Source organism: Myotis myotis, unplaced genomic scaffold (genome assembly GCF_014108235.1).
Source record: "Myotis myotis isolate mMyoMyo1 unplaced genomic scaffold, mMyoMyo1.p scaffold_m19_p_2, whole genome shotgun sequence".
NCBI lineage: Eukaryota > Metazoa > Chordata > Mammalia > Chiroptera > Vespertilionidae > Myotis > Myotis myotis.
Genome location: NW_023416324.1, coordinates 207,681,836 through 207,697,117, shown reverse-complemented (window position 1 = coordinate 207,697,117; position 15,282 = coordinate 207,681,836). Strand labels below are relative to the sequence as shown.

Sequence of the window (15,282 nt, the reverse complement as noted above, 5' to 3'; positions counted from 1 at the left end):
TACACACGGAGGGAGGGGGTGTGTGCAGGCATCAAGGCCTTCTTGCCTCTCCAGACGGATCTCTTCACTGCACACCACAGGCAGAGGGGCCCACAATGCATTCAGGGCTCCTATAATGACCTCAATAATAAATACTGAGAGAAACAGCGATCAGACTATCAATCCCCAGCGGGAAAGTGGGGGAGGGAGGGGGTAAGGGGAAGAGATCAACCAAAGGACTTGTATGCATGCATATAAGCCAAACCAATGGACATGGACAACAGGGGGATGAGAGCATGAGTGTGGAGGGGGGGAGGAGGGTTAATGGGGGGGATAAGGACACATTTGTAATTCCTTAACTAATAAAGAATTGGGGGGGAAAAGAAAATGGTACATTGAAAAAAATAATAAAAAATACTCATGGCTGCAGTATGTTTGTTAAAAGAATCAATTTGTTAAATGTACATATATCATTAAGTATTTCATTATATTTTTAATGTAACAGGAATCACATAATGAAAGTTACCTGGTCCTGACCTGCATAAATCTCTATTATTATCCACAGAATTAAAATAATTACAAAAGTATCTTTTAGCCTGGGAGGAGTGGGTGTGGGGTGGATGGGGGCCAATGGGGGAAAAAAGGGAACATCTGTATAATATATACATCTTATTTTTATTTTGGAAAATTCTAATGTCTAGCAATAATTTTATTTGGAATATAAAAATCACCATGTCAGTGATATAATTTATGATGGCAGCTTTTATTACAGTGTTAAGGAGGCACTGGGATTATTCCACTGATTCACAGCTTTTGAAAAGAGAAAAATCCTACAGTTAAAATTTAATTAAAACTTTGCAAAAAGCACATGTGCCTTTTTCTTTTATTTTTTCCACTGCACATCATTTTAATGTTAATAGAATACTTACTTTTGGAATAGGTAATACATTCACATGGTTCAATAACCCAAAGGTATAACAACATCCAAAATAGAACACACCCTCACACCTTGCACCCTCTCTTGTGACAATCAGTGTGAGCAGACCCTTCACATCTTCCATGACTATTTTATGCACACATAAAGTATGCTTACATATGGGGACATACACACACAGTTTCCCCCTCAATTGTACACAAATAGTAGCACACTACAGACTTCCTGCACCTTGCTGTTCTCACTTCACAATAAATCTTGATGAATTTCCATGATCTACAAGGGTCCCTGGACCTCTGCACAGGGGCAGTCACCATACCTTGCCTCATGATTCTGTCCCTCTGGTCAAGCAGGCGGTACTTTTCCTCAGACGTTTCGGCCACAGTGCCTATCAGCGCACTGAGGGAGGACACGCACAGCCCAGGACTCTCAGAACCCTCAGAGCCCGAGTCAAAAGAGTCTCCTTCAAACAGGTGGGCCTTCAGAAGGCCTGACTTCTTCACTGGAGAGCTACAGAGAAAGCAACATATCAGAGCCTTGGGTCCATCTGGCATCTGCAAATGTCCACTTCCAAACACTTCCCTTATCTTTCAAGATTTCCTGCTCCTCTAAAGCTAATAAACTATAAACTTTGAAGTGAGACAAGCTTTGATAATGCTGGTATTGAGCAAAATGATGTTACTCATATTATCTGTGATTTAAAATTTTTTAAACATTTCGTACTTCTTTTAAAATGAGATGAACCCATTGAAACAGCTGAAATGAATATTTATAGACTTCTATCTCAAAGAAATGAAATTCGGCCTGAAAAACAACACTTTACCACCATGAAGAATATCATGTCCACATGTTTTCATACATAACTTCATTTCAGTAGAAGAATGTACTATAAAAAACTGGGTATCCCCTCTCAGCTTCCCCATTTTCCAGCGGGCTCTCAGAATTCTGTGAGCTCCAATGTCAAAGAAGATATAAGAAGGGTGGAGTACTGGGCCGGCATGGTCAGTGACTGAGCATCGACCTATGAAGCAGGAGGTCACAGTTCGATTCCTGGTGAGGGCACATGCCCGGGTTGCCAGCTCGATCCCCAGTGTGGGGTGTGCAAGAGGCAGCCAATCAATGATTCTCTCTCATCACTGATGTTTCTATATCTCTCTCCCTCTCCCTTCCTCTCTGAAATCAATTTTTAAAAATTTTAAAGGGTTGAGTGAGAAAAGCAAAAACAAAAGCAAATCAGCAACTAAATTGTTAATTGCGAAGTTGAAAGTGAGGAAAATACATTGGCCGAAATAGGTAAAGGATTACAGACCTGTGGAAGCAGTCCTGCTGTGAAAGGGAAGGTGGGAACTCCAAGAAGAGAGGGGAGGGGAGGGGCATTTGGAAGGAGACAGCACCCCATTGGAACACACTGTGGCTACCCAGTTATTATGCAGCCTCACGTGATAAGCTGAACCTACAAAAAGCCCTGTTGGAAACTGCTCTATGGCTATTAGGAATACATGGTTATGACAGCTAGTTAGAAGTTTTAAGGCAAAAAGTGACTGCTTATTCATTTACATGTCAGGTAGAACTACTGACAGCAACTGTATGATACATGGGACCAAGTCAGATGATTGAGGAGCCCCAGGGCCTCTTCAGGGAACTAGCAAGTGGCTCTCTTTGTCAACCCTCTTATGTCCTTTCCCAGTCCCACTCCTCTCCACTATGTTCTCCTCTCCTCCCGCCTTCCCTGAGCCCTACTCAGGTGTTAGTGTATTACTGCACTTCCCTTTCATGCTTTGGCAGGACTGCTGTGAAGTCCCTCCTGCTTACTGACAAAAAACCCACGTGCCATGTCAACTAAAGTCACAGGAACGACCAGCCGCACCTTTTATTCATGAGGCTGCCGACTGCAGTCCTCCCCATGGGCTTGCCAAGAGGGGAGTGCTGAAAGGATGTGTCCTCGGGGCCCTGGCCAGCCTCACCCTCACCTGGTTTCTTCTCCTTGAGGGAAAAAGGTTTCTTGTTGGGACCTGAGGATGCAAGAGTCAGAACAGAGTGTATATGATATTACACGTCACTTGATACTGGATTTTTACTTTTCTTTTTTTGAGGAAGTAAAATTCTTATAATTGTTACATGAGGTTACAAAGGAGCCCAAGGAAACACGGAGACAAAAGGATCCACTCGGAGCCACCCCCTTTTGGCCTTGGGGAAGGGCTCCCACTCAAAGCTTAAAGGGTCTTGCAAACAAAGCATTAGAGACTCCAAAGAATATCTGAAAACTCACTTATTTTCTTCTTGTGCCAAAAGATAGACGTTTCTTCAGGCAAACCTTTTTTCCCCTTCTTCCTGGCCAGGGCTGCAGAAGCCTGGAAAACAGTCCACAACTCAAAGTGTGAGGCATCAGGAGTCCACAGGAAATGAAATTCAATATCAAACATAGTCAGCAAAAGTTCGTCCAACAGAGCAAAACCTCCACCCACTACGTGGCTGACCGCACTATCGGCCTCCAGCCTTGGGAACTGCAGTCCTTTACTTGTCTCACATCTGATATTTGCTCTCTTTTTTTTTTAATTAATGATTTTAGAATCCATAACCATGGCCTCACTGGCACTTGGTAAAATGATTCTCATTATCTGATAACATATATAACATGGAAAGATACAGCCAAGTCACACGCACACACAAAGGGAAGTTGCAGAATGATGCACACGGGACAGAATGTATCACAAAACACATAAACCAAGAACATGTTAGTATACCTACAGATATACCCATGAAAATGTCCAGAAAAAATACACACCACTCTAGTAACTGTACTGGCTCCTGGGTAACAGGAAAGTTGGGGGTGATCAGGGACCTCAGCTTTGTGTTACCAATGAATTGCTTTAAAATAACAAAGTTTTCCTTATGTTTTTCAAAGTCAACAATTCCTGACTGACGCTTATGTAATGGAAATAAAGCGACTGAAAAAATAAAAAAAATTTTAAAAAAAGTTTTTATATATCATGATACTTATTGTATATTTTTTAGGGTTCAGCTGGAAAAATAAGCACATCGCAATAGCCAAAAAATAACTTTTAAAATAATGACCCAGCAATCCCACCCCTAAGTATATACCCAACAGAACTGAAAGCAGGGTCTCAAGAGAGATTTGCACACCACATTCATGGCAACATTATTTAAAACTAGAGGCCCGGTGCACAAAATTCATGCACTCTGGGGGGGGGAGGGGATCCCCTAGCCTGGCTCTGTGCCCTCACAGTGCGGGAGCCCCGCGATCGATCGCCCCAAAGAGGTAGGCCCCGCCCACCCATCCGGGGCTCCTCAATGGATTGCTCAAAAGAGGTAGGCCGGAGCTGGGGGTACCGCCTCCGCAACAGGCATGGGACGCAGGAACCCTGACCAGCCCTCACTGGGCCCTGCCCTGCAGCACCCCTGCAGGGCAGCGGGAACCCCAGCGGAAGCTGAGTGGAGCAGCTGCCGGGCACTGCCCCCGCAGCATGTGCAGCCATCTTGTGACCATGTGAGGGCATCATGGCATGAGGACCACCTAGCCTTTTATTAGTAAGATAGCTAGAAGGTAGAATCAATCTGTGTCCATTAACAGATAAATAAGCAAAATGTGGTCTATCCATACAATGGCATATTATTCAGCCATAAAAAGGAATGAAATGCAACCATATGAATGAACCTTGAAAACATGCTGAAAAAAGGCAGACACAAAAGGACAAACTGTATGATTCCACTTATTTGAAATATCAGAATAGGCAAATTCACAGAGATAAAAAGTAGATTAGAGGTCACCAGAGGCTGGGGATGGAGGCAATGGGAGTTATCACTTAATAGTTAGTGAGTTTCTATTTGGGATGATGCAAAAGTTCTGGAAATAGATAGTGGTGTTGAATGCACAACACTGTGAATGTAATTAATGCCACTGACTTGAAAAAAAAATCAATAGGAAGGAATAAATAGCAAAAACCCTAAAACTGTGCACATATTTACACAAAACTTCCACTTTCAGAAATTTAAACAAAGGATATAAACTAACAAAAATATATGCACAAAACTGTCCACAAGTAGAATGCTGACCAAGAAAGTAAACAGGATAGAATGCCAGGTAGCATTTAACAATCCAATTCTAATCTAGGCAGCTAATGGATTTCAGAAAATACTACAGATTGTCACATGAAGAGATTACCAACAGTATTTACAGTATGATCCCATTTGTGCAAAAACAATGTGACCCTATATTTGCAAAGACACTATCCAGAATATTCAGTCAATATCCTGGAGGAGAGAATTATGGGTGATTTGGTGCTTCTCCCATAGTATATTGACAGGCAATACTTCTAGTTAACAAAAGTATGAAAACATGCTTTCTACCTTATAAATTCCTATAGAACTTACTTTTCCCCCCACAAGAATATTTTTTAAAATAAAGATACAAATCTACATAATGTGAGCTACAGCTGTTATGCACAGGTGTACTTACATACATACAGGATGGGGCATACTAGTAAGTGGGTTTACAGTTCTATGTGAAACAGTTTATTCTCATATTATTATTTATTAATTATTGTTATTTTCCATACCAACAACTATAAACCTATTTCTGCCTGACGATGTATTTAAAATTAGCGTATAAACCAAACATATCTCTGGGGAATGTGATTATAAGGGGATTTCACTTTTTCTGTATTGTTTGAGTATCTATAGCAATCGTGTACTATGACCAAATAAATCAAAAACAAAACAGAACTCAAGTTTGGAAAAGTGCTGTGTGGTTATGGAGCCAATTCAGTGTGTTTCAGAAGAATCTGACTTCATGGGACTCACCACAGCATTCAGTAGGACTCACTACAGCATCCAGTAGGGGCTACACGCTTTTCACTAATGACTCCAGTTATGAAGAAAAGTGCTAGTCTAGCCTCTGCAAGGTAAGAACAAAATATTCTAGTACCTTCCTACATTCTAGCAAGCAAATAACTGATTTTTTTAAAAAAGGTTTTGGCCCTAACCGGTTTGGCTCAATGGATAGAGCATTGGCCTGCGGACTCAAGGGTCCCAGGTTCGATTCCGGTCAAGGGCATGTATCTTGGTTGCAGGCACATCCCCAGTAGGGAGTGTGCAGGAGGCAGCTGATTGATGTTTCTCTCTCATCGATGTTTCTAACTCTCTATCCCTCTCCCTTCCTCTCTGTAAAAAATCAATAAAATATATATTAAAAAATAAAAATAAAAAAAGGTTTTGAAGTGACAAAGTACATTCCTACTTTATTACTTTAAAACTATTTTTTCACTCACACACACTCAGTTGGGAGTACTTACATGATCGAAGAAATACACCACCGCGAGGTGCTTGTTGCGCCTGGAGTAAGTGCGCTGCACTTTAGCAATTTTGCCAAAGTGATTCTCCAGAAAGGTCCTGTTGTTGAGATAGTCGGGAATGTTCTTGCACTGGATCGCTGTGACTTCAGAGGGAGAGAAGCCCCCAAGACTATCTGTGCTCTCACTTCTTTTATTCTGACGCCCAGGAGTTCCTCTTAGAAAATCTAGGGGATCAGAAAATGGGCACAGAACTGTAGTAGATGCAATGTTTCCAAACAGGAGGCACCAACTATGTAAGGGCAAAGGAAATTTCCATGTGTGTGAGACCTGCTCCAAGATCCTATGGTATTAATGTCCCTAATGTTTACAGGGGACTTAACCAAAAAAATCAAGCTAACACCCAGGAAAGTTTACCAAGAACTTGCCATACAGCAAGGTTTACTGCATGTTGTACATTTTTAGAGCTCACCTTCTTTTTTATCTCTACTTTCAGTTTCTTCCTCTTTCACACCTGGAAGCCGGGAAGCTGCCAGAACAGACTGACTCCCTCCTGGTATGGCCATGTGATCATTTTCCCCAGACTCGGCACAACCAATTTCCTTTCTGGATTCCTTGTTGCCTAGACGACTGACTTCTTTATTGCTTTTGAAAACATCCTGTATAGTCCGACCAAACAGAGTACCTCCCCGGGGCCGATTCAGGCGGACCGGCCGCTTATCGGGAGGATGATCACCCCTCGACAGAGGGTCCAGGTCTTCCACTGCGTCGTGGCCATATCTCCTTGGGGAGCGATCCTGATCCTCCTTCCTTTTCAGTCCTTTCATGAAGCTGGAAAGTGGCTCCACTTGGGAAACAATTTCTTCACATCCTTGTCTGGCACCTGTTTTGCTAACTGGGAAGGGTTCCCCCAATGATCCTGAAGAAGAAGTGGGAAAGCTAGTGAAGCTACTATGAAGACTTCCAAATAGTGATTTAGGGCCTTTCTTCTCTTCCTCCACATTTTGACTTGACAAAGGAAGGGTAAAGGGCGATGACGAATTACTACTATCAACTGGTTTCGAAAAGGTAAAATTTGATTTAGTAGCTGAACTTGTCACCTGTGTAAAAGAAAATGGAGCCTGTCCTCCAGGTCCACTACTAATTGGTTGGGAAAATGTGAAAAATCCGGAAGTAATTTGGCTTTGAGTTTTCTCTGGCTCGGATTCAGCCCCCAGTATTGGTCTGAACACTGAATTTTCCAGAGATTTAAAGCTGAACTCTGTCTTCCCAAAACCAGAGCTTGCTACTTCTCCAGTTTCTGGTGCAAAAGTAGAAGTACTCGGGAAAGCCCCAAGGTTGGGTGATTTAAAAGTAAAGCTTGAGTTTCCAGGCACACATGAACTTGAAGGCCCAGAGGCAGATAGAAAGGATGGAGTGTGTTCAAGTCCAGAAAAGAGTCCAACACTTGAGGTTTGGGAGAATCCTAATGTTTGTGCTGAAGAAGAGTGCCCTACTCCAGACGTTGGAAAGCTAGGTATCTGGGAAAATCCTGAGCTTTTCCCAGATACTGTGTTGTTTTGTCCAAAAAGAGAAGGCTGACCAAACCGAAAGGGTTGCTTAGCCTGAGCTGTTCCTATGGAACTACTGGAAGATGTTAAAAAAGCACTAGGCTGCTGCCCGCTGCTGAAAGGATTAGTTGGGTTCATCTTCTGATCCAGTTACTAGAAGGTAATAAAGATTTCCCTGTACAAAGCAGTCCTCTTCCTTAAACAGTTTGTTGAACTAGGGAGCTCCCCCCTTCATTTCATGTAAGCTGAAAGACAAAAATTCAGATCATCAGAGCTTTGTGCCGCTGGAAAACTAAGAACAGAATTTTTCATCACATGTCACATCCTAAATTATTTAATAGGCAGACAAAGCAAAGGGCCAAGTATTCTTATTTTCTGAGAGATAGTGGGTTCTTTTTCTTTTTTCTTTCTTTTTTTTTTGGGGGGGGGGAGTATGGGGTGGAGGACGATATAAATAACTTTATTACAGATGTTTAAGGCGTGACTAAAGGCCAAATCATTTTACTAAATTGGTAAATTCACCAAAAACCTCAAATGTTAATTTTTTTTAAAAAAGAATGTTATTACACTTTTCAAGTTGAAGAGAGCAGTTTCTCCTAACTTCTTCCAATCTCCATAGCCAGGCAATCACATTGTGACAATTAGAACATCAGTGTTTCAGCTCTCCCACCTAATTATTCTCCGAGTAACCTTAACACTAAATACTCTTTCCAGACACAGAAATGAAATGTTTTTATACCGGGGCTACTCCTCGAGCGAACCAGCTTAGAGGTCAAGAGTACTCACGTGGAGAGGCCGCCCTAGACTCGGGAGGGGCTGGAGCGGAGCATCACGACCCCATCTAGCAGGCGGCTCCATAGGTCCCCGCACAGGCCGCACCCTGGGCCCGGCGCCTCGCTGTCCCGCCCCGTTAGCGACACGCGCGAAGCGGGTCCAAGGAACAGCGAGAGGTGAAGGGGCAACCTCCGCCCGGCCCTGACCCCGCGCAGCGCTCACGGTCCGGCTCAGGGACGCCGTCGTTTCGGGGTACCTCCGCGTTTAGCTGGTAGGGCAGACCAAGACCGCCGGAACCAGCGCTTCCCTGCGCGCCGCGGACCAAAACAGTGGTGGACCGACTTCCGGTCCCACCTGAGCAATCCGGCCCCGCCAGTAGCCCTCCAAGCTCGGGTTCCGCCCTCCGGCTGAGCGGCGGCGGTGGGGCTTCCGGTGCGCGGGGACAAGGGCTGGGTCCGCAGGCTTCGGTCCCCATTCCAACGCGGGTGGCTTCTTCTCTTCGAACTTGGGGGACGTCAGCCCACCCGCGTGCTGCCCGGGGTCAGCGCTGAGCGGTTCCTGGGGAACCCCCTGGATCCGGCCAGGCGCCCCATCCACATTTCTCAGCGCCCCCCCCCAACCCCCCGCCATTCTACCCTCCCCTCCTCCACTTCCACTGCCCAGACCCCGCTCACCCGCCCGCACTATTAATGTCCCTTCCTCTCCACCAGCCTTCATTTCCTGTGGCTACTGTTACCTCTTCTGGCTTGCCTGACTGTGGCGTCGTTTTAGAGACCTTCATTTTTATATTTTTCGTATGGTAAAATGTAAATTCCTGCAATTTTTTTTTCAATGAATTGCACCAAATAAAATGACTTGATTTTGTGTGCGTGTTGCACTTCCTAGGACTGATTTGTCTTCTCTTCAACTTGAAGCACAGGTTCCTTTACAGACTTTTTTAAAGTGCCCGGTGTCCTCCTGGAATGAGTCTGGTGCTCAGAAACCTGCAGCGGGCTGTCCCCCTGCGGAGAGTGCCGCTCCGCCAGAGGATGGAGATCGTCAGGAATATTTTAGGAGTCCAGAAATTCGACCTGGGGATCATCTGTGTTGACAACAAGAGTATTCAGCACATCAACAGGATCTACAGAGAGAAAAACACCCCAACTGATGTGCTTTCTTTTCCCTTTCATGAGGTAAAAAGTATTTTCCTCCTCGCCTTGTCTAGCCTACCATTCAGTGTAAATTTCCTGTTAATTACACTACAGACATGATTTTTAGTTGTATTTTGAAAACTTTCACAATATACACGAGAATAGAGATCAACCCTATTGATCAATGCCCATTTCTCTCCTTTCCCCACCTAATGGGGTCAGTGAATGAACAGTTTTGAGTGTAAATCAATAATGAATATGAATGGTTAAAAATTAAATAACACTGAATAAAAGAAAAGACTTGTGTAAATATTTTCTACAAACTTGTGATAGCTGTCAGATCACTCAGTTATGCAAATGAGTCATTCTGGGCTTTACACAGGGGTTAGTAGCAGCTTAAATTGGAAAGCAGCTTGGCAACAGACTTCAGTCCACTAGTGTCACACCTACAGAAATAAACCAAAGAAGGAAGACTATAAAATATTAAATGCATAATATAAAAATGCATTAAAATGTTCACTTATTAAGTATCACATGATCTTACTCATTTGTGGAAAATAATGAACAACGTAAACTAATGAACAAAAATAGATTCAGAGACATAAAAACATCAAACAGACGGTCAAACCTCAGAGGGAAGGCAGGGGAGGATGAAGGAGGGGTAATAGATCAACCAAAGGACTTGTATACATGCATATAAGCATAACCAATGGTCACAGACAGTAGGGGGGTGAGGGCATGTGCAGGGGGGTGGGAGCAGCCAGGAAGAGGTCAATGGGGGAAAAGGGAGATGTGTAAAACTTTCAACAATAAAGAATTTAAATTTTGTAAAAGGTTCACTTATTTTCCTTAATAGGAAAAATAGCCATTAACAATACTAAGTAAATATGCAGCCATAGGTTACTGGCTTGCTGTCAACTGAATAGACTGGTGCTTATGGTCTTTAAGTAAGAAAATGTGAAAGGCTATTTAAGACAAAATACCAGGAGGAAAGAACAGAAATATAAAATTATATCAATGTGGTGATTTAACTCCTAGACGTAATCTGTGTGACTATGCATTGGGAAGGATGAAAGAAATGGAAAGGAAATCACTGGACAAGGTGGAAACATCTTAAGTCACTTGTGTGTAGTGGCTTTGTGGTCCCCCGCCCTCACTCCGGACTAGTCAGGGGACAGTGCCTTCCAGAATGAAATCTGTAGGCCTGTCGTCAGGTTAGTGTTCCTGAGGTCCTGTTCTCACAATCTGTTTCTTCATTTGCAGAATCTAAAAGCAGGTGAAATCCCCCAGCCGGATTTTCCAGATGACTATAACCTGGGGGACATTTTCCTAGGAGTGGAGTATATCTTCCAGCAGTGCAAAGAAAATGAAGACTACTATGACATCCTGACTGTAAGTAGGAATGCTGAAATGACAGGTTCTGCCTAGCAAAAGAAATACCATGTCCTTAATCCAGGCCATAAAGAGGTTGGCGACGTGCCACCTGTGTCCACACTATGGCCCACGTGAAGAACAAGGGTTATGGAGGGAGACCCACAGAGAGGGAGATCCAGGGAGAGGAAGATGGCAGAGTGGGATCTGCATGCCCTGTGGCAGTGCCAGGGGTGGGAAGAGGACAGGGAGTTTTTCCCTAACTGAGATGTGAGATAAGGGAAACTCCCAGTAGTGACCTTGTTTTAGCTTTTACCGTGCACTCAGCAGGCTGTGTAGTTAATGTAGGCTTGCTGAATAAGCTTCTTAGGAAACTGTCCAAAGGGGACAAAATTCTAGCATCCAGGGCCTTCCAGATCTGTCCTCAGCTTATTATATTAAAAAAAAAAAAAAGGACAGGGGGAGTATTCTGAAAGTATTGAGTGTGATAGAGTCATATTTTAACTTCCGCAAGGATTCAATTGAGGGGTCTTCCTTTGGCCAAATAGCCACACCCTGAAATATGTTGTGGAGGGGATGGGGGGGGGTCCTAGTGCTTCCATGTGAGACCCAGTGTGAGCAGGTTTTGGTGGGGGAAGAGGAGGTTTCCCTTTCTTCCTGAGCATCAGGAAACACAGTGTAGTCAGGACTTGTCAGCAGGGTCCAGCTCTGGGATCTCTATGGCCGGCAATGGTGCACCCCAGGGGGAAGGGGGGCATGATCGAGGGTGCAATTGTGGAAATCTGATTTCACTTCCCAGCACCTCTGAGGGTTCTGTATCGAAGTAGAGGGCCAGCCCACCGCTCCTGGGACCCTCATCCCCCGTCACAGGACCAGCCAGGCCACTCTCCTCCCTCCTCACTGCCAACTGCACGTAGGCACCTTCTAATAGCCCTGGGTACCCTCCAACTACCACCTGGTCCTCCACTTCTCACCACTCCTCTGACCCTTCCCTCTGCCCTGAAAAGCAGGTGTCTCCTCAGGAAATAATCACTGACCCTCCCTGCCCCAGAGATCCTGGTCTTCACATCCCTGACAGGGCCCTGGTCTACCTGATGTTTTCTGAACCCCACCCATGTTCTCATCGCCCACTCACACCCTCGGTGCTGCTGCCACCGACTCCCAAAGCCCTGCCTGGGTCCAGAGGAGGGTTCCTAACCTCCCACCAGATGTGAGCTAAGCTCTCCCTGCCTTCCTCCTCCCCTGGCTCCTGGCTTGGTCATGGTCAGCCCCTGAGGCAAGCTTTTTAATTGTTCAACAGGTGACTGCCACTCATGGGCTCTGCCATCTACTGGGCTTCACACATAACACAGAGGCCACGTGGCAGAAGGTAGGTGCCATCCCCCACAAGCCAGGGCTGCCCGGCCTGCCCCTTGCAGTCGATGAAAACCAAACTTGGAAAAAAACAGTAAAATAAGGAATTTTATACACGTTTACTTTATTAAAAATAGACTTACAATGTTTGTTTTAAATATTGGGCTCCCCAAATGTTGTTAACTGTATTATTAACTCACTATTGAAAGTCTGAGCAGAGAGACTGAATTCTGAAAATTCTATGAAATTCTGATGGCTTAAAGTTACAAAATCTTTGTGAGAGAAACTGTGATGCTATTTATTAGTTGCGAACAGGATTTGAAATGTGCAGGCATCTGATAGAGACCTATTGTATAAAGTTATGGAGCAGTTGGTTTCCTCGAAGGGGGCCAATGTTTACCCACTTGTAAAGGTCCATGTTGGTATATAAACCATATTGTGTTTAATAAACTCAAACTATATTTGTAGTCAAATAGTCAGATTCTCTGAAAGGCATAAGAAACTTTTTCATTAACAAAAGAAGTCCCTGGCATACTTGTCCTCTCCCCCAGCCATCCTGGGCTTGGTCCACACCAGCCTCACCCTGGCTCCACCTCCCCTTCCTGTCAGATGCCAGCCTTACTGTGGCCACTTCCTCCTCAGCCCTCCACCTCTACATCCAACAGATCTAAGTCTCAGCATGTGCAGTCTGCCAGGGACCCCAGGCCTCCGAGCCCTGACCACCCTTCCCCCCAGAGGAGCCATCTGCACCCCCTCCCTCCCCTGTGTCCTGCGCCTGTTCTCCTGTGACCCCAGGCAGGCTCTCCTCTTTCCTCCCCAAGATCACCCCCTCTGCCCCAGCCCACAGCCTCTCCTGCCGTCTCCATCGTTCACTTTGCCGGCAGCATTCTGGCACTCCCTGTGCACAGGTGCTGGGCACCCATGAGCAGAACCTTGAGGGAAGCCCTATGGCCAAGGCTCCCCATGCCATAACCGTGGACAGGGAGGGATTTGCAGAGGAGGGAACCCTGGGCCCAGCCAGGGACTCCCCAGGGCCTGAGCAGCCAGGCCAGCTGGGCAAGTCCAGGGTTGGTTTTCGTTCCTTCGTTGCAGATGTACCAGAAGGAGAAGCAGGTTCTCGAGGAGCTGAGCCGGCGCACTGGGGCCAGGCTCCAGCCCCTGAGCAGGGACCTCTTCTGATGAGCACAGCCCATGACGCAGGTAGTACCCGAGGGACCCTTCAGGGCACAGGGACCCCTCCCCGTGGGTCAGAGGCTTCCCCAGACGGAGGGCTGGTCAATGCCCGAGCCGGGGCTAAATTCCATGAGTGGAACTATTCCTTAAAGTACAGGAGAAATGTCCATTCATGTCTTTACTTAGAACACAGCAGACATGTTATTTTCAGTATTGTAGGACAGTTCTAAACTCTTGGCGCATCTAACCTGTCCCTCCCTGGGTTTCTGCCTTTGGTAATGAAACCTTTCCCCTCCCACCTCTGCAGCCACCCAGGAGGATGAAACAAGCGGCCTGGGGGCATATATGTGGGAGCAGATGGTGGACTGGACAGGCACCCAGCCAGCCAGCCGGGGCCTCCATCACCTGAACCTGTCAGGTCAGGATCCTGACCACAACGCAGGGAGTTCCAAGAGGTCATGGCAGTAACACAGCGTCTCAGATCCTTTTTGGCCAGAACAACCAGGGATGCTGCAAGTCTGAGAATTTGGTTTCCCCTATGAGTCTATGTTAGAAACATGAAAACCAGTGTGTTAGAAACACATTTCCCACTGGATTTGTGTCCTGCCTCAGTCTGCACTTCCCCCAGCTCTCGGGGATAAGGGCTTGAGCCTGTGACATTCCTGAGTCACTGTTGGCTGCGCATGGCCTGCTTGTAATCACAAAGCTCTTGGCTCCGAAATCCTTTTTAAGAGTCTGAAAGGGTCCTGAGACCTGCTGGTCTTGTCCCTCCATGTGCCCTCATGAGCACCAGGTACCCCCAAGGGGCTTTCCATGTGACCCCATGTGATTCCCCCTGCTCGGGAGGTGTACTGAACTGAGTTTTTCCAGTTTACCACATCACCCAAAGACAGTGGACTTGTCCAATGCCTTCCCTCTGTTAATAATGTCGAGAAATAAAACCGAAGCCATGTTAGAAAAAATTAATGTGAAAATAGGAAATATGGCCAGACCTTTAATTGGTGCATTTAACAAGAGACTGGGCTGTGGGACGGTTCAGCCCCGACGTCAGCCCAGAGGGGACCTGCGTGCAGCGAAGCGGGCATCGTGCTTCCTCCAACATCCTCCTGGAGACCCGAGGGTGCAAAGACAGGGCTCCTGCTGGTGAACCTAGGGAACCCGCTGATGTACCCCAAATGGGGCCATGAAAGCATGCTGCTACTCAAAAATGACATTTCCATGAAAACTATTAAAAAGCAGAGAACATACTAATCCCACCAAGGGAAAAGAGTAACAGGAAGTACAGAAAGAGTACACGTAACAGCCCAGCGGTGTGGGTCAGTGGTTGAGCATCAGCCGATGAACTCAGAGATCACCAGTTTGATTCCTGGTCAGGGCACATGCCTGGGTGCAGGCTGTGCAGGAGGCAGCCAATCAATGTTTCTGTCTTTCTATCCCACTCCCTTTCTCTCTAAAATCAATAAAAACATGTTTTAAAAAGAGTAAAGGTAACGGATTCATCAGGTGAGAAACCCAACAGAACCAGAAGAGCCTCAGTCCCAACCCCCTCTCCAGGAGCCGTGTGCAGTTCTGCGGGTTTATTCGCAGGAGAAAGGCCGGGCTAGCAGGTGGATCTACCTGTCACCAGTGCTTCCTCCCAGGAGAGCACATCTCCGTCTGCAGCCGCTGCTTTCCTCCCTCGCCTCTGCGCTGTTTCCCATGGGAAGGTT

The 15,282-nt window shown here is 45.8% G+C and overlaps 2 protein-coding genes across 11 annotated transcripts in view; one reads left to right on the top strand and one right to left on the bottom strand.

Moving 5' to 3' along the window:
• The window catches only part of LOC118675466 (minichromosome maintenance complex component 3 associated protein), a 40,738-nt gene extending 31,860 nt beyond the window's left edge, over positions 1 to 8,878 (bottom strand). For 3 of the 5 annotated variants that reach the window (XM_036348307.1, XM_036348308.1, XM_036348309.1), the window contains exons 1-6: positions 8,559 to 8,877; positions 6,695 to 8,017; positions 6,226 to 6,449; positions 3,183 to 3,264; positions 2,781 to 2,925; positions 1,233 to 1,423 (exon numbers count right to left, since the gene is read on the bottom strand). In XM_036348307.1, the coding sequence (XP_036204200.1) occupies positions 1,233 to 1,423; positions 2,781 to 2,925; positions 3,183 to 3,264; positions 6,226 to 6,449; positions 6,695 to 7,910 (1,858 nt within the window). In that variant the 5' untranslated portion in view covers positions 7,911 to 8,017; positions 8,559 to 8,877. Of the gene's footprint in view, positions 1 to 1,232; positions 1,424 to 2,780; positions 2,926 to 3,182; positions 3,265 to 6,225; positions 6,450 to 6,694; positions 8,018 to 8,558 lie in introns of all 5 variants that reach the window. The other 2 variants (XR_004973920.1, XR_004973921.1) reach the window with 1 other exon arrangement.
• A 35-nt stretch (positions 8,879 to 8,913) lies between these two features.
• On the top strand, positions 8,914 to 15,006 carry YBEY (ybeY metalloendoribonuclease). Of its 6 annotated transcripts, none has more exons than XM_036348314.1 (6): positions 8,914 to 8,978; positions 9,461 to 9,718; positions 10,940 to 11,068; positions 12,348 to 12,416; positions 13,493 to 13,600; positions 13,881 to 15,006. In XM_036348314.1, the coding sequence occupies exons 2-5, from the start codon at positions 9,509 to 9,511 to the stop codon at positions 13,577 to 13,579; spliced, it is 495 nt and encodes a 164-aa protein (XP_036204207.1). In that variant the 5' UTR covers positions 8,914 to 8,978; positions 9,461 to 9,508; the 3' UTR covers positions 13,580 to 13,600; positions 13,881 to 15,006. The 6 variants fall into 6 exon arrangements, with proteins under 6 accessions (XP_036204207.1, XP_036204209.1, XP_036204206.1 ...); XM_036348313.1 differs by having other exon boundaries at positions 8,930 to 9,345; XM_036348312.1 differs by having other exon boundaries at positions 8,930 to 9,352; positions 9,466 to 9,718.
• The last annotated feature ends 276 nt before the right edge of the window (positions 15,007 to 15,282 follow it).

What these genes read in the sequence shown, in the direction of transcription:
- YBEY (XM_036348314.1), top strand. Translation starts at nt 9,509, where the DNA reads ATGAGTCTGGTGCTCAGAAACCTGCAGCGGGCTGTCCCCCTGCGGAGA. An exon ending in TTTCTTTTCCCTTTCATGAG is followed by an intron (nt 9,719 to 10,939) that starts GTAAAAAGTATT and finishes CTTCATTTGCAG; the next exon opens with AATCTAAAAGCAGGTGAAAT. An exon ending in ACTACTATGACATCCTGACT is followed by an intron (nt 11,069 to 12,347) that starts GTAAGTAGGAAT and finishes ATTGTTCAACAG; the next exon opens with GTGACTGCCACTCATGGGCT.